At 35.6% G+C, this 23797-nt stretch overlaps 1 protein-coding gene across 12 annotated transcripts in view; it reads right to left on the bottom strand.

Annotated features, from left to right (window-relative positions):
* dvl1a (dishevelled segment polarity protein 1a) overlaps positions 1 to 23797 on the bottom strand; it is an 84567-nt gene that overhangs the window by 45071 nt on the left and 15699 nt on the right. For all 12 annotated transcript variants that reach the window (XM_021469998.3, XM_017353751.4, XM_021469999.3 and 9 more), the window contains exons 2-3: positions 12199 to 12268; positions 9397 to 9518 (exon numbers count right to left, since the gene is read on the bottom strand). In XM_021469998.3, the coding sequence (XP_021325673.1) occupies positions 9397 to 9518; positions 12199 to 12268 (192 nt within the window). The remainder of the gene's footprint in view (positions 1 to 9396; positions 9519 to 12198; positions 12269 to 23797) is intronic.

The raw sequence follows: 23797 nt of genomic DNA, 5'->3' as shown, positions 1-23797 counted from the left end.
TTCAAACTCACATTGTTAGCATTTAACACTGAATAAAGCACATGAGGTGTACCTGAGGTGATCACTGTCAGTTTTCTGTTGTTCACCTGTGAGAAATGGAAGCCATTTCTAATATATCGATTCGAGGTGTTCATAAGAACAAAAACTACTGGAGAATATTTCTTCTATCACATGCCGTTGTTTTTATTTAGAACATGATTTAAATCAGACTTTAGGCTCGATCGTCAAACTCGCTCCTTTTGGTCCACAGTCTGGCAACCTGCCCTTGAGTTTGTTTTGATCCAGGAATGCAATACCTAGTTTAACCACTGGGTGTAAAACTTACATACTGCACCTCTAAGTGAGTTTTCCATTTAAAACAAGCATGTCTGCCAATGGGGTAAGCAAACTGATTTTGTTTTTGCTTTAAAATAAGATTATTTATTGATTATTATTGCTTATACACCATTAGCAGATTATTTAGCTTGTTTTAAGGAAAAAACTCACTTAACTGTTGACTTTTTATTTCTAAAAACAAGAAAAAAAAGAAAATGCTAATTGATTCAAGAGTTTTTAGATATTTGGTCTAGAAACAAAACAAACAATATATAAGAAGAGCAGTTTTTGCAGTGTAGGGTTAAATGTCTATTCACTGTTAACAATTTCTATAATTTGCACAATGTTTAACTATAATATGAACTTTATTTTATTGTACACTCTCAGAAATAAAGGTACGAGAGCTGTCACTGGGGAGACACCATTTGTAACTAAAGTATCCTTATTAATACCTCAAGGGTACATATTAATACCTAGAAAGTACAAAAGTGTACCTCTTGAAATGTTTTAGATACTAACATATACCTTTGAGATACCAATATGGGCCCTTTAAGTACAAATGTGTACCTTTTGAAAATGTACCACCCCAGTGAAAGCTCTTGTACCTTTATTTCCGAGAGTGTAGGACAGTTATGCAGTATGTTACTGTATTTTAAAGTTGCTTTCTGAATGACTGTATTAAAGATATACGTTCAATTCTGTAAATACATATGCAAAAGGATACATGGTGCTGTAAAAGTAAATACAGTTATTTTTCTGTAATTGATTAACTGTAAGTTACCAGTGAACTTCTGACAGTATATTACTGTGAATTCTGCAGAAAATTGTTAACAGTGTATGCTCACAGTGAAGTTATTTTTCATCTAGTTCCTCTGTGATTAAGTTTGTACTCCTGTATGTCTGATTTCGACAGACTAAATAGAAAAAATGACTTGTCAAAAAGCTAGGGCTGTTACGTCATTGCAGGAACCAATGGTAATTTAAAAAACGTTTAATCAAAAAAGCAAATGTTTGATTTGGCAAAATGAGCTCAAAAACTAACTTTGCCTGATTTTGTATTATTTGATTATGTTGACTTCAAATCAGTTTGTTCTTAGATTTTGCTTGCAGGTTTAAAATGGGGAAAGCAATGCAGTATGGTTTTGCCAAAGGCCTGTTATTCTATCCAAGTGGGTAAAGTGACTTTGCTCAAAGCAGAAAAGAAACATAAGGTCGGTGAGAACAGTTTACAGTGACAATGCACAATGTAAACATGCTCACACATGATAATACAGATGCAATCAATTTGGTATGGTTATTCTGGGGGATTTTCTCAAACACACAAAACAAAAACAAAAAGCTGTATGACTAGAGGAAGAAAATAATGTTAATTACCAGACTATAACTTATATAATTACCAGATTATATTTACGCAAAAATGAAACCACTTTTATTCTGAACTTTACTTACTAACATATATTAGGTGATTATCATACGAAATGCTTTCATATTTCAAACTATTGCAGACAAATTGGTGAAACCGATTGTTTTGAAGAATAGTTGCACAGAATAAAAATTCAAAATTAAAATGAATTTGTATTTTGGAGCTGAACTGAGTATTTTAATCATTAAATGATTGTAGTTATGAACATGCCTGACAAGATTTTCTGGTTTGAAAGCATTTGTGACAATGAATGGAATTTTAAAATGTGTGTACGTGTCTTCTGCAGGTCATGGTAAACATGCATGATAGTTGTTGCTTTTTTGCTCACAAAAATGAAATTAAACAGAACACATTTTAAAGTAGAGAATTAAAATGTAAATCTATTTTACACTAAAAATCCCTTTTCATCCTTGACAGTACAAACAAAAGACAAAAATAGACAGTAATTGCACAGTATGTATTTAGTACAGTCTAAGGGAATTATTCCTGTTACCTGCTTTGCATAATTCTTTTAATAAACCGAACACTGAAAAGATGCAAATACAGCCAACTTCCTCATAGGATAGTGATTAATAGCAGGATTATTTATATCCTTTTTACCCTTTGTGTTTTTTGGTTTTCCAATTGTGTTTTTCCCCTTTAAGTGTTATTTCCCAAAGTGCATTTTTCCTGACATAGATTTTGACAGTTTTTCTAATTTATAGTATAATGTAAAAGTAGTGTCTTTGATAAATGAAATGTCTTCTTTATGATTTTAAGTTTTGCAATTTCCTCTGCTTTTCAAAACAGTTTCTATAATTTATTATAACATAGAAAGAACAATCAATAAGACTTGCGAATATCATTGTTGACATCTGAAATCTATTTACACTTATGGAAAACATATTGAAATATTATGGTTATTTTTACATTTTTTAACCAAACAAATAAGCAATACATTATTTTGAGACATGAGATTAAATATATTGACACCAATCTCTAGAATTTATACCCAACCCAAGCTTACTTGTCTTGCTTTTACATACCAAAGAGATAATAAAAATGTGAACCTACATTTCCACCCCTAACAGCTTAATGTCTCTCTCTGCTGGTTGAAATCTGTTATTTCACATAAATACAGGTCACTTAAAGTACACTAATGAAATCACAATAATCCATTCATTACAGCTGTGGATATCAAAGGGCAGGATGGGACTAAAAATAGTCACCAGCTCAAACAATCACCACAGACACAGTTTTGCATTTTCAACATATTATGCACATATTCAGTATTTTGTCCATGTAAAATGTAAATATTTATGGAAAATAAATATTATTCAAATTTTTTCCATTTTAAAAGACAAATTAACTAAATTAAGTAGATGTTAATTAATTAATAAGTTGTGATTTATTCTATCATAAAACTAGACTGAGAAACTACCCATTTTTTAGGCTGTGAAATGCTATTATTCAAAAAAGGTAATGATTCCCGCTCAAGTAATTGCTTCGCACTGTCTTTGTTTTTTCTTTCTCTTACATTATACGGGCTGTGAAATGCAAAAAGCATCGCGTAGACATTTACAACATAGCTTTAGTAAGAATTAAATCAACATAGATGTCAACATAGATAACGTTCCATCTAAATTGTAATCTAATTATACATATAGACATTTACTGCTTCCATTTACATATGATTATTTAAATTCCACTATATATATATATATATATATATATATATATATATATATATATATATATATATATATATATATATATATATATATATAATAAGCAAAAAAAAAAAGACATTTATACAGGTTTGAAATTCAATATAAACTGGACAAAATGGTGATGGAATCTTTGGGTGAACTATCGCTTTCATTTTCTCCCATGTAATCTAACATAACTCAAAAAGGGAGGACAAAGGAATTTATATTAGTTTGGCTGTTTAAGGAATTTTAATAAAAAATTAATTGTTCCCAAATAGTTATAAGCATCCTAAATGCAATAACAACAGCAACAACAACAACAGAAATTTATTTTATTCCTCATTGGTATTTCTTCTCTTCTATAAGTGAGTATCTGGTATTATACAGGAGAAAGCAGGCAGACGGTCGATTTAGTCCTGGGGGAGATGAGGGGCAGCTGTGTCACCCTGCAGAGCCCACGGGGCAACAGAGACGGGTGCTTTTAATGTCTACTAATCCGGATTAACTGCTCAAGGGACGGCAGAAAACACACTCTCCTCACCCTACCAAATGTATGCAGCAAGACCGATAAATAATGCACAGCACAAAGGGAGCAGCCAGGGGATAACATTTGGCTACTTACTGATGCTTACAGTGAAGCTTTTATAATGGAAATGAGGGAGAATTCTTATGGGAGAAGCATACTAGCGGGAATTCATATGAATTTCAAGCAAAGCCGGTTGGTAGTCTGTTGGAGAAATGATGAAGGGAAAGGAAAAACATTGTGAAAAACGCTGCCTGTGGTATACTCCGCCACAAGATGGCGCTAGACACTATAGAAAACAAGTAGACTAGAGGAGACTGAGAAGAACACACACAAAAAAACAGTCCCGAAAGTCAAACATTAGATAAAGAAATTGCATAGAGTTTCACAGAGTGAACAGGTGCAACAAAAATCTACAAAGTAAGGCCGTTGTAACATCGGCCTGAAGCACGCTAATCTAAATTTAGCCTTCCAACATCTTCAATAAGAACAAAGGGAATATTTAATCTGTCTGTTTGCAGTAGAAGAATAACATTACCAGCTCTGCGGCAATGCTCAACTCTTAAAGCGTTCTTCTCACGGATAAAGCAATGAGAAAGACATATCAGAGGACAAGCAAATCTGGACAATGAGAAAAGGGTCTGATTCGTTTATTGGATCGGCTCGTTTAGTAACAATCAGTTCGTTTATACTGAAGGATTTGCAACCTTAACAACCTTAACAATTTCCTTAACAACCTTAAAAATTTCCCCATGCAGAATAGCAAAATAGCAGAGACATACAGATAGATAGATAGACAGACAGATAGACAGACATATAAATAGACATGTATGGATGTATGGATGGATGGATGGATGGATGGATGGATTGATGGATGGATAGCGGATTTTTACAACTGAGAGAATGACAGATGGGTTTATAAACGGAACAATAAAAAGCAAAAAGCAACAACAGAGATTTATGAACAGACAGACATATAGACAGATTTATACAAGAGATAGATTATTGAACAGAACAAAAGACAGACATATTTATAAACAGAACAGCAAAGCGTTAGAATAGAATATAGACAGGAAGACAGTTAAAACAAAAGACAGACAAGCAGATAGAATAATACAGAACAGCAAAAAAGACAGACCGAATGACAGACAGCAAAAACAACAGACAGACGAGCAGATTCATGGACAGAAAGACAGTTAAAACAACAGACAGAACAACAGACAGATGGACTAATTAAAATGACAGACAGAATGACAGACAGTAAAAACAACAGACAGAACAACAGACAGACGAGCAGAATCATAAACAGAAAGACAGTTAAAACAACAGTCGGAAAAAATGATGAACAGAACAATAAACAGAATGACATACAGACAGACAAGTTAGAATGACTGACAGCAAAAACAACAGACAGACAATTAGAATCACAGACAGAACGACAGATAAAACAACAGTCAGAAAGACTGATAAGCAGAACAATGGACAGAACAACAGGCAGACAGACAGATTACAATGACAGACAGGCAGACAGACAGATTACAATGACAGACAGAATGACAGACAGCAAAAACAACAGACAGAACAACAGACAGATGAGCAGAATCATACACAAAGACAGTTAAAACAACAGTCAGAAAGAATGATAAACATAACAATAGACCGACCAACAGACAGATAAAAAAATGACAGACAGAATATCATACAGCAAAAACAACAGACAGACCAGCAGATAGAATGATAGACAGAATGGCAAAAAAGACAATAAAAACAACAGACAGAATGACAACAGACACATTACAACAGACAGAGTGACAAAGAAACAGACAGAACTACAGACAGATTATCAGAATCATAAACAGATAGACGGTTAAAACAATGAGGAAAAAATGACAAGCAGAACAATGGAACAAACAACAGACAAACAGACCCACGAATTACAATGACAGAGAGAAATGACAGACCGCTAAATCAACAGACAGAACAAAAGACCGACAAGCAGAATCATAGACAAAGACGGTTAAAACAACAGTCAGAAAGAATGATAAGCAGAACAATGGACAGACAGACAAACAGATAGACAGACAGACAGACAAATTACAATGACAGACAGAATGACAGACAGACAAGCAGAATCATAAACAGAAAGACCGTTAAAACAACAGGCAGAAAGAATTATAAACAGACAAACAAACAGACAGACAGAAAGACAGGCAGACAGACAGAGATTACAATAATAGACAGAATGACAGACATCATAAACAGTTGACAGACTAGCAGATATAATGATAGACAGAATGACAAACAGCAAAAACAACAGACAGAACAACTAACAGACAAGCTGAGCCATAGACAGACTAGCAGATAAAATGAGACAAAGGCAAAAAAAGACAGTTAAAACAACAGGCAGAATGACAACAGACAATTTACAATGACAGACAGAATGTCAGACAGCAAAAGCAACAGACAGACGAGCGGGACCATAGACAGAAAGACTGATAAAAACAACAGTGGGAAACAATAAGCAGAACAATGGACAGAATGACAACAGACAGAGTGATGACAGAATGAACAGATAGAATAAACAGATAGAATGATTGACAGAATGAGAGTTAAAACAACAGACAGACAGACAAGCAGATATAAAAATACGCAGAAAGACTTTTTCACCATTAAAGTCATATCTGGTGTTTTCCCTAAAAATGTGAATTATTATCTAGGCAGCTACTGTATATGTACAACTGGTTGAGCAACTGACCGTATTTATGCAGGCAAATCAAACAGCAGAGTGAACTTTATGAGGCAAACGTGTGTGTGTGCTATTAGACTGCAGCTGAAGAGACAGGCGCTGGGATTGGACTATGATTCACACATGTGGCTCCCGGAAGGACAAGCATGAGATTTTTCCTCCAGCTGGATAACAGACATCTGCTACTGCTGTGAATGTGGTCAGGAACTCAGAACAAATCAAATCAGTGGTTTTGTAATGCTTGTCAAGTGTTTATGTTCTCATTCATACGGTCGCAGATGTATTTGTATGGTTATTAAAAAATACAATGTATATACATCTAATAAATATGTAAGTCTTACTAGAACTTAAACGGCATTTTTGTGCTTAAAATTTGTATCAATTTATCAATTAAAATGTATTGATATTTCATAGGCCTTAAAAATATATTATAACTACAACAGACCTATTAAACAGCTCAAAATGTGATAATATTCATGATTTAATAACTGACCTTGAAAGAATGCATTGCTGTTGAACAGTTCAAAAGCATCGGGTGATTCGGCTTTTGTTGGTTTGACAAATATTGGAGCACCTATATGGTATTCTGTGAAATATTTTATTAAAAATCTTAATTTAAAAAATTTAGTAAAAATGTAATTTAATATTGTAACAGGAAAGCAATTTCCAATCCAATTTACACAAATGTTCAGTGCATTCATTCATATTTGCCACAAGATCCTTAAAAATCATTTTAACATGCTGTTTGTATGATTTGGGTTCTCAAAGGGCCATGAAACCCCCCTCTTTCGGTTCAAATCCAGCTCAGAATTTTTTCAAAAAATGCTTCATGATGGCTTCATGAACACTGTTAGCAGAGGGAGGAGTGGGCATGGCCGGCAGAGGAGGGGGAAAAGAGGGGAGCGAACAACTGTTGTAAGGTGGGTCACAAAATGAGACACAAACTGTGAGGATTTTATAGTTTAAACTCATGATTTTAAAGTTTACCCCTGATTTTACAGTTTACAAAGTTAAAACGCAAAGAAATCACAGTCATTCAATAATTTCAAATACACATAACCACAATTTGTTATATCATTATAAAGATAATAGTGTTTATATAAACAGTATTAATGAGGAGGACTTCTCTCCACCTCATTCCTCAGGTCTAAATGCAGACACAGTGGATAGCAGTGCAGCAGGTCTCTTGCCCTATCTCTTCCAAATATTAACCCTATAGGCGATGTGTCTGAAAGGAAATGAACTCAACTGATAAAGGACAAACTCCGCCATTCTCCAATTCTCGTACAGCTTTCTCTAAGCTTGCTGCAAACTAATAGCTTTACTGTATCGGCCCTGACAAAACCATGGAGGAAAACATGCAACAAACACAGTTGATCATGAAAACAAACATACGACCTGTCTCACCCAGTGATTGGGTTTCACATCTTGGCAGGTCTGCCTTGTCTTTGGAAAGCAAGTGCTCTTTTGAATAATTAAGAAGCAGGGTCCTTTCATAGGATAAGAAATCTCTGCTATGTATAATAATGAGAAACCAGTGCGTCATCACTCCACTAGCAGATTTGCGCTACGTCACCGATTTTAAACCCGGAAGATGAAATTAGCTGACAAAAGCTTAAAACTATCCAGTTTTCTCCACAATTAAAGCTAACAGGTGCTAATGTTGTCTTAACTGATGCTCAACACACACACACACACACACATTTGTTTAAAAAAAGTACTCAAGGGTCTCTTTAACTTTTAACATTGATTTATAAATTTTCTCTTTTTTTAAGGACTATTTGATGATATAAAATCTAACAGAACAAAATCTATTTTAAAAGAAAATTGCAGGCGACGCAGTGGCGCACTAGGTAGTGCTGTCACCTCACAGCAAGAAGGTCGCTGGTTTGATGTTCTCCCTGCGTTCGTGTGGGTTTCCTCCGGGTGCTCCGGTTTCCCCCACAGTCCAAAGACATGCGGTACAGGTGAATTGGGTAGGCTAAATTGTCCGTAGTGTATGAGTGTGTGTGGATGTTCCTCAGAGATGGGTTGCAGCTGGAAGGGCATCTGCTGCGTAAAATTATACTGAATAAGTTGGCGGTTCATTCCGCTGTGACAACCCCGGATTAATAAAGGGACTAAGCCGAAAAGAAAATGAATGAATGAAGAAAATTGCATGAAATAATAATAATCAATGGGTTTTCTGTCACTTAATTGCCTTTTTAGTTAGTTTTGGTTAATTTAACAGATCTTTGATTAAAAAAAACGTCTCGCATACCAAAAACATCTGATTGGAAGAGCATATTTGAAAATGAGAAGTGTAATGACATATAACATCTTTGTGCTTTAGGCATCCTGAGTCCGAGTCCCAGCTCCTGGACCTTTCCCAATCCTCCCCCCCTCTTACTCTGACTTCACTTCCTGTCTACATACTTTCTTATCATAATAAAGGACAAAAAAATGCCAAAAACTACATTTAAAATAAAAATTTAAACCAAACTGTGCATGAACATTTCTGAAAACTATATGAAGTCATGGTGAATATCTTGACCCTTTGAACTAGATTTACACATTTCATCATCTTTATTTCTCACAAACCCATTTATAACAGTTATAATAGAATATATGTCCTTATCAGACCTCACTGTTTACGGCATTACTAAAAAGTAAGTAATAAACAAGGATTTGTCAGACAAACTATTTGCATGGTGTTACTCACTGGAAAGAGGGGGGTCTGGAATCTCCAATCCCTCCGGTTCTCTCCAAGGGGGGCAGCAGCTCTTTGTGGCTCTCTGTGCACTGAGATCCCCCATCCGAGTGTGTGCCTTCAGCCAACACCAACTACAGCCAAACACACACACAATTACTCACAAAGGCATCAGGAAGAAGCTCTCCAGACCAACTACTTGCCTTGCATTAATAAGCAGACCAGCAAGAGAAGAGAAGAGAGTGCATTTGTTTATGCAGACAGAAAGGCAGGCAAGTCAGCTCACTTGGCTAGCTTCTTGGTAAAGCCCTTGGGCAACCATTTCAACATATTTTCAAATCAGCAATAAAATATGACCACAACGGTGTCATAAATGATGCATACTTTTCTCAAATCGCACTATTTTTAGATTCATTTCAAGTAAACATTTCTATAGTGGTCTGACGATGGATCCTCACTCCATTAGAACCAAAAAAAGAGGCCTGATGATGTGGTAAAGTGCTTTCATGATCCAAATTATAACCGGTAGATGTGGTTACCTAAGGCTATACCCATAAAAACACTCTATTCTTCATTTTCTCTGCACAAATCAATGATGAAACCTTGCAGTGGGGCCGAAACCCAGCGCACCGTGGAATTTAAAGCAGTGATCATGTTATAGTGCACTGAAGGTCTCCGTGTTTGGACAGCAGGCGGTGGAGCACATATTTTAGAGCAGCAGAGCTCAATGTCATCTATCTCAGCATGTCTGTGCAGCTCTCTGCAGCTGGAGGCTCACTGCAGTCCACTAACCTGTATTTTGCGCCTCACACCAGCTCTACGAGGCATTACAGGTAGACAAGTGATCATCAGATTAATTACAGCTTTGGCATTAAAATCAACAGTAAATATTTAAACCTGCCAAAAGCGTGTCAAATAGACAGTTTCATTTAAAACGTATTTCAGTTTAGCTATCGACATGAAAAAAAAAAATGTCATGACCTTAATTTATCCATCTGGATGTTCAGACATATGGTTGTTCATACTGGCTAAGGTATTTTAGAATGGCCAAACAACATTTTAGATGTTGTGCAATTTGGTCAGCTCTCTGGTTTGTCCATTTCTGTTATCACATGATCTGTTAAAACAACATCATATGATTTTCTGATGCTCATGCTGTAATTTATTGTATGGAAATCATAGATATATATATATATATATGTATGTATGTATATATATATATATATATGTATATATGTATATATATATATATATATATATATATATATATGTATATATATATATATATATATATATATATATATATATATATATATATATATATATATATATATATATATATATATATACTAGATATGGCATACGGACCCTGAGCATGCGTCAACAGTGTCGCCTCATTGGTACAGTGCTCCAAGGACAAATGTCATTCAACTGCACTAGTCAGGACCACAGCCAATGTGAAGATGCTGGATTTTAGTGCTGTGTACGGGTGTAAAAGTGAGCAAACAAAAGAAAACAAAGCAAAAAGGAATCACATTTCATAGGTAAGATTTTGTTTTTTATGTTTTTGTATGTTACGAACTTACACAACAAACTTGTACCAACTTGTATTATTGTCAGCTATGTGAACGAGTTGTTCATATTGAAGATTGATTCACAAACGAATCGCTCCCCTCCGTTGAGATAAGAAGTGAAAGCGGGAGAGGGGGTGTGTTTCAGAACATGGATTAGATCAAATTTAACAGGGAGGGAGGATAATACATGTACATGCACACAAACACATGCTCTTTGTCAGCAATGTCCGTGCAGTCACTAATTCATCGATGTAGAAAAGTGATGTAAAACTATAATTTTCGTAATTAAAAAAAAGAAATAAAAAATTGCATACTGAACACTGGGAAAACTCCTGATCATAGATATAAGTGTATATGTGTATATCTCTGGCTCTGGATGGCCACAGTCCTCCACTGCACCATGATTCTGCATTAATTTCAAAGGAGTGCTACCCTGTACTAAAACGGCGGCTATATTGAAGCATTCCTTCCAATAGACAACAATAGGCTAGATGGCATCTAATGTAAATATCTATGTATGGAAATAAATATGTTTCCATTGTAGCTTATACAGTACTGTCTTATCTACCATTGTGAAAAAACAAAGCTGAAAATTGTGTGCTGATATTTTAGCTAACGATGTCACCCAGCGGTCAAAAACGTAGACTTATTTACTACATTTCCACATTTACAAAGGTAACATATTGAAGTGTTAACATTATCCCTATATATGTTAACATTATCCCTATATATGTGAAAAGTCCAGTAAGGGTGTCAGTGCACATTAGGTTATAAATAGAGTGAATCTTATTATTAATGGAGTGAAAAATTCCATTTTTCTTTTTGATATTTGGTGCCAGTTTATGAGGAAGTGATCCTTTTGTTCTCTTTGACTCATTGAATTCTAATGATGCTTTACTCTCAAATGTTTTATGCGTATAAGTCTAATTTGCATCTGAAACATATCTACTGTAGATGTTTGATGGCAAAGGGGTCATTCAGAAGCCAGGCTACAGTGTTTGAATTCAATTTGTTTGATTCATTAAAACGAACCTGTTCATAAGTCTTTTGATAAAGTGTTTTTCAAGAATCCGACGACACCAGTTGCGCTTTGTTTGATTAACTCACTAAAAAGAACCACTCTGAAAAAACAAACCAGCCTTGGAGGCCAGCTTTTATCTCAGCATGACTGATACCCTGATATTTTGCAATGTCACAATCTGTTCAAAACTGTGAGGAGTGCTCCATCCGTCTCACTTACCCAGGCCACCACTCTGCCGTTGAAGCAGGGCAGCTTGGCATTATCGTCGGAGATTTCTTCTTTGACGACTCTGCGGGAGAAAACACAAGCTGTTAGAGACTCTGTGAGACCAGTACCCAGGACTGCACACCAGTGTTCCCATCTATTTGCAAAAGCTGAGGCATACTGAAAAGCATGTCACGCTCAAACAGCGGAATTTTCCACTTAGCTCTCAACTGCGGGCTGCTCATGATGAGAATGCTGAACGGCCCTGTTGACTGACCACTCTGTTTAAAACGACTTCGTTTTACAACCGGACCTCATTAGTACCTCCACATAACCTACTAAAAGTGCTGCAAACAGTGGTTTAGTATAAATGCACATCTAGTATATCTCTAAGTGTGTGTGTTTATGAGTATTAAAGCTCTTTAGGTGCATATATATTCAAGTGTGGGGCATATATGTGTGAAAGGTGCAGTAAGGGTGTCAGGGCACATTAGGTTATTAATAGAGTGAATGTGTGTGTTAGCAGAGTGTCCGTCCCAGGCTGTAAATTCCCTACATAAATACCACACAGTTACCCTTTAACCCTCTCAGTTGAGGTTCAGCAGTCACACACCTGCTCATCTTCTGTCAGTGTGTGCATGACAGGTCCATAAGTACACATACAAAGCACATGACATAAGACTCAAAGAAATCACTTAAGGGAGGTTTGATTTGCAGAATGACAAAACAGGATTACCAGGGATTAACAAGATATGTGCATCATATTGAAAAAGTTGTGAGATCGTTCAGATTTTCAGCAGATGATATAATAAATCGTTTGCAAATTTAAGGCTTTGAGAAGGGGTTTTAATGCTTGATATATGCAATCAAAAATGATCTAAAACAGTGGTGCCAAACTTAGTTCCTGGTGGGCCGCAGCCCTGTACAGGTTTGTTCCAACCCTACTCCACCACACTTACCTGTAGGTTTCAAACTAGTCCAAAGTACATAATTAGTTTGATCAACTGTGTTTAATTAGGGTTGGAACTAAACTGTGCAGAGCTGCGGCCCTCCAGGAACTGAGTTTGACACATGTGATCTGAAGTAATCAGCCGCGGTCACACTGGACTTCTATTTGTAAGCACACAAATGAAACAGATCGGAAACGCAAGCTCGTGCGACAAGTTTCGCAGTTTGCTGCATTGCAAAATCTGACCAGCAAAATCGCATCACATGATTGCGTGAGAACATTTAAAGATCAATACATGACCTCTCTGGACAGAAATAAAAAATTTGGACTAACCGCTAGCTTTTATAAATGTTTAATCTGTTGATTTCAAACTAAAGGACTTAATCGGTTTGATCAAGTGTGTTTAATTAGGGTTGGAACTAAACTGTACAGAGCTGCGGCACATGTGATCTGAAATATTACACACACTGGCCAATTTATTTAATTTGTTAATGCAAAAAAATATCTAATCAGCCAATCATATCTCTAATAAATATATCAAAATACAATATCGTATGAACAACCACTCAGATTACACTAATTTCCCAGCATAATGGATGATATACAACCACTTACTCTACATTTAGTTATAATGTTGTTATAATCAAGTGCTCAGACTTACTGACTGACTGACTGACTGACTTCGTTTTTTATCAGAAGCAAAAGTTTTCAATGTATGTGAATAGAAAATATTCTACAGACCTTCTTTGGTACTTGTCATTTGAAGAAATTTGGTCACAGCACCAAACTTCTGCAAGAGCACGGCTATTTTTGCATTTGTTTTAATCACAGGAGGAAAATTGGTAATAAAATTAACGGTTATGGATGTGATATATGTGAAATGGACACTTGTGTGAATTTTGTAAATCAAATATAATTGTTGGAAAACATTGACAGAGAAATTGAGTATTTTAACAGTCTACTGTAAAAAAACAAGACTACAAAAATTTGTCATGGCAAGGTGGGACTTTTTATTTAAAGAAATTTGGTCACAGCTCCATTACATTTCTCTTAATCATAGGTCGACATTTGGCTCATAAATGTAATTCCTAAAGCAATTGAACAACACTAGACATCATTAAAAATTCTACCTCATAAGACCCATTTGATTGCCAAAAAGACTACACTGGTAATCATACTGCCAGGACAATTAGAATAACTAAAATCTTGAAGATATCTTTTTGTTTACTGTTTTAAGAAGAGCTGTTGCATATTTGTTTTTTATAATTTTTTGCATTTAGTGCATTTTTTGACGCACTAACCACTACACCACTGGCGCCGACTATTGCATATTTTTAATGACATTAACTGAATCAAGTCCCTCAAAAAACTGGTTGTACATGGAAGACAACTGAATGAGAAGACAATGTGGCAATCTCAATTGGAAATCATATTAACACTAAAAGAACTGCTCTCCAGTTCAGTGGCTTAGTAAGGATCAAATCTATATATCATTAGCAGATAAAATGAATCTAAAAACACTTTAGTAATGAAAGCTAGTTTTATTTATTTGCATCTAATGGGAAGGGTTCATCAAAATGAACCCAAAGTGTGTGGAGAAGTCAGTGAAAGGTAAAAGCGAAGTGTTATGGTTTGGTGGTGTTTTTTGCAGCTGGAGTTTTTCCATTTTGGTCACATTTTATTTTGATAGTCCGTTTGTTGAATTTAAGTTACATTACAACTAATTCTCATTTGATTATAAAAGAGAGTAGTGAAAGACCATTATAAGTAGACTGTTAGGTTGGGGTTAGGGTTATAGGGTTAGTGTAAGTTGATATGTACTTGCAAAGGTTCTTATAGTCAGTTAAATGTCTGTTGAAGTAGATGTATCAGCAGATATCAAGCAGACAGTCTACTAATACTCAAATGGACCTTCAAAATTAAGTGTTACTTTCCTTTTATACAGATACATGACAAAGTGAATGCAAATGTTCATCAGAAGCTCCTTTAGCAACTGCACTCATAACACAATCAGCCAACTATGTTCATGCAGGACAATCAGCCCCATCAAACAACAAATGTGTTAAGCAGTTACTTGAAGCTGAAAAAATTGAAATAATGAAATGGCCAGACCACAGTCCTGACTAAACCTTATTGAAAATCTCTTGAATATCCTTGGGGACCGTTATGGTTACAAACTCAGTAAATTCATAGCTATTGAACTGGGGAAGAGACTGAAGAAAAGTGAATTAAGATCACAGCAGAGCAGTGAGAGACCAGTGATGCCTGTGACCACAGATGTGCTCTGGTCATTCAGAGCAAGTGCCTGTACACTTCTTAAAATTTCTGATTGTAGCATTAAGAAAGATTAAAACAAAAATTTCTGAAAGTTGCAGCAAAGCAATTTCAGCGTTATGGGTGTGACATTTACAGTAAGAACTCAAAACATAAATTTACATACAAAGCGTATGTCAACATTATATTGAAACATCTGTTTATATTTTCCAAAACAACTAACGATCAAACTTCCCAGCTTTTTGCAGAAGTTTTTCCTTTCATACAGATACATGCCAAGGTGAATGCAAATGTTTATCAGAAGCTCCTTTAGCAACTGCACTCATCACACAATCAGCCAACGACGTTCACAAAGGACAATCAGCTCAATCACACAACAAAATGTGTTATGCAGTTACTTGAAGTTGAAAACATTGACATAATGAATTGGCCAGACCACAGTCCTGACTAAACCTTATTGAAAATATTTTGAATATTCTTGATGACAAAACAACTAAACACAGGGTTATGGGATCAGAAATATATCAATCTGTAAACATTTTTAGTATTTTAAATGAGGAAAATAAACCTGCATTATGGATGTGAACAAAGAAGTTAGCGACTTTACAGTGTTCAATATACTTTATAGAAATTCTGTGAATTAAACTGCTCAATCCAAAAAAAACAATGCTAATCAAAAGGATAAGAGTTGGCTCTCTGTAGAAAAAAAATGATTGATTTTATTTTATTTTACATATTTGCATTTATGAGTGGCAATTTCATGTCATATTCATAACAATGCTTTTTGCATTGTTATGAATGTGACATGTGAAATTGCCACTTGTGTGATTTTAGTACATCACATATAAATGTTTGAAAACATTGGCAAATGCATGTTTGAATATTTGTAGAGTACTGTAAAATACAAGCCTACACAAAAAAAAACTTAGAAAGGGTTTCTCTTTTTTTTGGTGAAAACTTTTTATTTCATGGCAAGGTTGACATTTGCATGGAATTGCTCAGCAATCATAGCTGCTCTCTAATTTTGATCATAGTCATTCATTCTTTCATTTTCTTTTCGACTTAGTCCCTTTGTTAATCCGGGGTCGCCACAGCAGAATGAACCGCCAACTTATCCAGCCCTTCCGGCCGCAACCCATCCCTGGGAAACATCCATACTCACTTACTCATACACTATGGACAACTTAGCCTACCCAGTTCACCTGTAACGCATGTCTTTGGACTGAGGTGGAAACCGGAGCACCCGGAAGGAACCCACGCGAACGCAGGGAGAACATACAAACTCCACACAGAAATGCCAACCGACCCAGCCGAGGCTCGAACCAGCGACCTTCTTGCTGTTAGGCGACAACACTACCTACTGTACCACTGCGTCGCCCATTTTAATCATAGTGTTTTCCACAAAAAAAAAATCATCTTGATCAATTTGGGGAAAAATACTACTAGCACTACTTGCATGGTAAAACCACAGCTAAAATCCATTTGAATATTGTACAATAAAGATTACATTATTACTTACAAAAAACTGTTGACTGTAAACAGGGTTTCTGCAGTTTTTAGCAAGTCAAATTTAATACTTTTTAAGACTTTTTCAAAACTGGTCATGATCATGAATGCAATTTCAGACTTTTAAATATGTTTAATTTACTTTATATATTAATCGAAATCTCATTCACATATTTTAAATAATGTCAAAACAAGCATAAATTGTATATAAAAAATGTGACAGGTTTTAAAAATTATAACAAACTAAATGTATGCACCAGTCAGTCCAAGTCAATGTCCTCATCAGGTAGTTGTAAATACATGGAGAACGTTTAAACAAATGTTATTCTAATGAAGATAATTGAACCATATTGGCAAATACAGCGAATGCATTTTTTAAAATTATTTTAAAAATATTTTTGAGATGTATAGTTTAATTAATTGCATTTTAAAATAATTGTGATTGGATGGGTGCTGGGAAGCTTTACATGAGCCTTAGAAAAAGTTTAAAATAAGTTTAAAACCATTTAATACCTACAGCATGATATTTCAGTGAATTTAAGACTTTTTAAGACTTAAAATTTAGTTTTTTTAAATTTTAGACTTTTTTTAGACCCTGCGTAAGCCATACTTCGTAAAAAATGTCTTCTCTCTAAATACTAACCTGACTATCTAATAATTGCACAACTTCATATCTAATACTGAAGTTACTGTCTCTTTAAAAAGAAGCACTTGCATTCCAAATTCCTCTGCTTCCCCACTGAATTAAAGCATCTGCTCAATGAATAAATCATACATCATATGATAGCAACCACAACAAAACAAAAAAATATTGCAATGCCAAAATCTGTCAACAAAGCATAATGACTTGAGAAATTCCAGCAGACTAACGTAATAATAATGTCTTCCTCTCAGCTCCTCCAGAACTTCCAGGTCACATCACCCGCACGGCTGTGAGTTTGAGGAGGTGAGCAGAACAGGACTGAAGGATGATGATAACGTGGTCTTGTGGAAAGAGTTACAAAACAAGGAGAGTTTGTGCAGCCTGTCAAAGCCCAGCACAGGAAACTAGGGGTGTAACTCTAGTCATGGGTAGGAAGTGTTTGCGTCCTCTCAAGAGGTCTTTACAATATACAGCAACATACAGTGAGGACAGTGGGGGCAGCCATAAGGAAGTGCAGTCTTTCCAAATTTGTAAGGGAAGGTACAGCCTTTGGTTAGCCACTGGCATGTAAATCTGTTTTTCTGGATAAAACGTTGGATTAAAACGTAAAAATTGCAATCTTTCTGAAAAGAAAAGATCATCCAGAAATTAAAAGTGTTTAAACAGCAGAGAGGAAATGGAGCTTTTTGAAACTATATTAGTCAGTTTCCACTGAGTGGTACAGTACGATTTGGTTCGGTAAGCTTTTAAGGTCGTTTTCACTGTCAAAAAAAACACTTAAAAGTAAACCATACTGTACCACTTTTTGGGTACCCTTTGCAAAGGGAACCCAGCACGACAAAGGGTTCCAAAAGGTGGAGCAAGACGTGCAGCTGAACACTATTGGTTTACAGAGAAACGCCACTCACGCATACACAAGCAAATGCGAAAACAAATGAAAACAAAGAAAGCGCTGTTTTTAAATACGCAGCCGGGATATTACATTGTAATACTATATACATATAATAACTAGCCATGGTTGACAGAAGCTCAAACAAATCTTGTCGTCGTCTTGATGAACAGCCACAAAGTCAAGTAAGACAAAATCTGCTGTGTCCTGTTTTTGTTTTACGAGCCTGTCTAAAAGTGTGAGTGGTTTCACTTTCTCCAGGGAGCTCACGATCGCTTGTTTCCCTGTCTGTATTTTAAACAACAAACTTTTTGAGCTGATGATAATAATGTGATTATTGAAGTACTACAGATGAGAGGTTTGCACTGACTGTAGGCTATATGTTGTGTGTTGTTTTTTTAACTCAAATAAGGACTAAATGTATGCTGTGTGTAGTTGTTCTGTAATTGGTAACAGATCAGAGACTGTAAGGAGCTGTGTGCGTTCGTTCAGGTATGTTGTATTAATTTATTTATTTTATGTAATTGTACAGTACGCTATTTCACATATAAAGTCATACAACTTCACAATTTGTACTGTTGCATTATTTATTTGAATAATGATTGTTGGTTTCTTTACTTGAAAACTCAGACATGATTATTAGAATTTGTGTTGTTGACAGAGTTTGAGGTTTACTGTATCATTATTATTCACACATTAAATTTGCTTTATGTTTACACTGTACCATTGCATACACTTTGTAACATTTTATCTATAAAGTTTAAGGGTGCTTTCACACCAGTGCATCGATTATTTTGTTCCAAAAGTGAGATTAAAACTGTTACAATGTTTATATTTGTTCTTGTTGCGGTTTGCTTTTGCATGGTAAAGTTTCTAAACTAACCAAAATAGCTAAAACAAGTCACGTGCGAGTAAACTCTCCTCACATTGAACAGTTTCACAGTCAGCTGTCATGCGTCCTTCTTTTAATTTATGACGATGAGTAGAAAGACATAAGTGAAAAGCAACCCTTTCATTTTGAATGGTGAAACCCACAGACATCATCATCACCAGATATAAATCAGAGGTAAGACTTTCTCATACAAAGCCTTGGATAAAATGATGCATTATAGGCTTTACATTATAGAGAGGAATAACATAAAAAAAATGACTGCTGTTGTGTCAATTTTCCAAACGAATAAACAGCTCTTGTTAATAGTTAACACGCTTTCACATTTGTATTTGACATGAAACACTCATTTACCGGTAGGAATGACATCCCGCCCTACTCATAATTCTCTTTTCATCTATATGCCAAATATATGCCTATTACATATCCATAATACACTGTACTATAGCCTGGTCTGGATCATTTTGCCTTCTCACTACAATCGATCTGCTCCAGAGTTCATTTTAATCGAGCCGAGACCACCTTATCCAGGGGGTCTCAGACCGAATGTCTTGGCGTGGATGCGAGCGTGAATGCTATACTCACATATGCCAAAGAAACTGGAAAACACCAAAGGATCCAAAACAAAAGTCTAAGTGTGAAAGCACCCTAAGAGTCTCTTTAACACTTATGTTAATTTTATTAGAAAGAGATGAGACATTTTGTTTAAATATTTTTGCCTTAGTGATGTTGGTAAATTAAAATAAAGCGATTGAGTAAATAAAAAAATCCTAATATTCCTAAATGTACTGTTAAAAAATATTTAATAATATGAAACATGATATCATAATATATATTTTTAAAATATCGCCCAGCCCTAAAATAAATCTGAAATAAAATTAAAAGAAATATTACTTGTAAAAATATTTAACAAAAAAAATAATAAAATGTTTACTTGGCAATGAACTCAAATAAAACAACTACTAAAACCACTACATCTAATTTTAAAAAATGTATAAATTAAAAATAAACTGTAAAAATAAACAAAGGAAATTTGATAAAACCATCTAACAAAATTACTAAAACTAAAAATAATAACATTTTTAAAGTCATTTATTAGGTTCATACCAAATGACTTAATTAAAAAAAATAGAGCAAGTGCAACTGATGACATCATCCCTAGCAGATAAAAATCCATACATTATAGCGACCATGGCATGTCCTCATTAGAAATCTATAGGGCTTTTTCTGACTGTCAACCACATGCTCCTGATATTATCTCTGTACTTGAGGGATTTCCTGTGATGTGGGAAAGCTCCATCTGTGCGCTGCAGCAGCCCGACAAAACATGATCCCATAACAAATAATCAGGTCTGAGACAAATGAATGCTTCATAATCAGTCAGTAACCGAGACCATGAGATCCTTTCACCAACAAGCTGTTGAGTGCCAGATCACTTAAAGCTGAACTCCAACCACATCCTTCCACACGGCACAAGCAACACTTTAAAAATTAAACACAACTCAAATCTTTCTGTGAAGTGAGTGGAAGAGGGGGCAGGTAGTTGATAAAAAATACATCAACCGGGTCTTACACAGAAGAATCCATTACGGAGTAACTATAAGTTAAAACACAAGCTCACTGTGTGCAATGTATACCGAATAAAGGGCACTTAACAGTGAATGAAATCCATCTGGAGCATTATTCAGTCTTCATTCATACGCTTCACTGATACACTGTTAAACACATCGGACTCCTTTACGATTATGTTATCCAACAATAATACGCAACAGAAGAAGTGCAGTGGAGGGAAATAGCATAATCTGGAGATGTTGGCGCCCAGCCCAAAAATCAAACAGGCCGATCAATGATACATTTTTAAACTCAGACGGTTTCTAACAAACTGGCTGCATGTTTTCTTTTCTGAGCTGGCAAATACAACAGAAACCCAAACAAAACTTGGCTAAGCATTTTAACTTAGCTTAGAATATATACCCAGCGTCTGAGAATATCATTGCGCCTGCTACAACTAGTTCCTTGATTATTACTCCAAAATATCGGCCTAGAAAATAGCAACTTTTAATTTTCTGTTGGTCTTAAAATAGAACATTTTTTAATTATTATTTTGAAGCTAGATGGTCTAATCCAATCCAATGATTTCTGCTAAGCCATGATAAATGTCCTCCCGCCAGACTAGAGCTGCGTCCCAAATCGCATACTTATGCACTATTCTACGCCATTTTGTAGTATAAATAGTGTAAGTAGTGCGTTCACACTGAAAACTCTAAAAATAATAAGTGCACTTTAATAACCCGGATGATGCACTCATTCAGCCACTAAAATGAAGTGTGTAATGATGGACACTTCACGCACTCAACCATCCGCAGGTTTGCTTACGTAGCGGAAGGGGCGGAGCTATCGGACGCACATGTTGGATAACTTTATTTATTTTGGATGGTGAAAGCAAAATTCTCCTACAAGAGTGATTATAGCACCTCCTGATGGTGAATGCGCTTATACTCACGGCAGGTATTATTTGATAATTCGGTCTTTTATTTAACTTATTTGGCAACCGTCAAACGTCATCAGGGAAACGGTTTAAATTTCCGCTTAGTAAAAAACCATTAATGTGCCATTTAGGACGACACTACATACATGTACTATCCTGTTGAGTGTGTAAGTGCATAAGTACATAGTGGATGAGTGCATAGTGTATAGTGTGCCATTTGGGACGCAGCTAGGAGATTGGCTGAACGGATTCAAAACAGGTAAAACTCAACCATTTAACTCTGGGGAAGTTGTAAAATGGGCTATTTAAAGTGGTGTGTTCCATTCGCAAGTTGATGACACCAAATAAAATGTCTAAAATGGTTTGAAGTTGTCCAATTTCAACCCTGCAGACACCTGGTATTAGGATGAATTATTGTTGATCAGTTCACAAGCTGACGACACTAAATTCAGGTGCAAATGAGATCTAAATCAAGTTTCAGAGAATGTTGAAAATGCATTCAGTTGGATTGCTGTTAAAGTGCAGACCCTCGTGTGGTTTAGTGTGTACAAACTAGGGTTGGGCATCTAAGCTATAATGCCGATCCGATACGCATCTCGATACAAAGAATACGATCCGATATATTAGCGATACATTTGTGACATATTGCGATGCAACACGATACGATTCACACCCATATCACGATACAATGCGATAATTCAGCACTAACTAATTAGATCAAGTTTATGAGATGATGTAAAAGAGGATGCTGTGCCATTGAATGAGTTTGATTATTTATAAACCAAGCAAAACCAAGACTTTTTTTACAAACTGGCTCTTCTCTCAGAGCCAGAGTGTCAGTTTACAGTAGAGGGCCATTTTAGAACATATAGCACATATTATTTAAGTATTTTCAAGATAAACAGAATGTATAAGTGCAATATATATTAAAAATATATATATATTTGCACTCTTTCAACATAAAGGTTTACCATTGCACAACAAGAATTGTGATTTAACTTTTCAACTATGAAAACAAGTTTTACAAAGATATTTTGCCACTGATTATTCAAAACTTAAGGTCGTGAACTAGCAGTGTTATGCTGCTTTGAAACATCACTGTCACTGTAAACAACAGGCTAATAAAAATATAACAAACCAGCAATCTTCTTGCTGTGAGGTGGTCAAACTACCCACTGTGCCACCGTGACACCCATTATTTTTATCATTATTATTATTAATATTATTATTATTATTATAATTAAATAAAAATTAACAGGAGGAGGTGTTTAAAACCTTCGTTCTCCGTGACACTAGGCTGAATATCTTTGCAGATGAACAATGCAATAGCATTCGTTATTGGCATAGAGCGAGCAGAACTGTTGCGCACGGAAAAAAAAACTTGCAATGCTTTTCTCACCACTTTTGGAGCTGGTTGAAGCAGTGCGAAAGCCGGGAATGCAGGAACACTGGAAGATGCTTTCACATGAACACCGTGGCGCCGCTACAAGTGAGATTTCAGATTAGTCATACTGCCCGCGTATTTTACAGATGCGCGGCACATTTTGCAAATTGCATCTGTCCTGTCATGTCGTCCATCCTCAAATCCATAATGTTGCCATACTTTAGATTTAAAACTCAGTGGGGAATAAAATGTTTGTTTTGCTTCTCGCGCTTTCTGAGGGCGCACCACTAGCTTCATCCGCACACCTGATACACTGAGTTGTAGTGTAAGTGTACACATCCGCAAATCCGTTGCTAAGGCTTACTTTATGTAGGTCGATTAAATTATGCGCCAAAAACAGGTTGACAACACTTGTTAATAAATAAAAAATACATTCTATATTAAAAATATAAGCTGTATCTCGGAAAAATCGATGCATCTCGCAAAAACCGATGCATCTCGATTTGCTTCCAAAATTTCATTCATCCTCTGCTGCTCTACCGATGCACTCGCATCGTGCACGCACATGACCGCGTATCGATACATATCGATG

The sequence above is a fragment of the Danio rerio genome, chromosome 23 (assembly GCF_049306965.1).
Source record: "Danio rerio strain Tuebingen ecotype United States chromosome 23, GRCz12tu, whole genome shotgun sequence".
NCBI lineage: Eukaryota > Metazoa > Chordata > Actinopteri > Cypriniformes > Danionidae > Danio > Danio rerio.
Note: the sequence above shows the minus strand (reverse complement) of the source record. Positions and strands in the feature narration are given on the sequence as shown.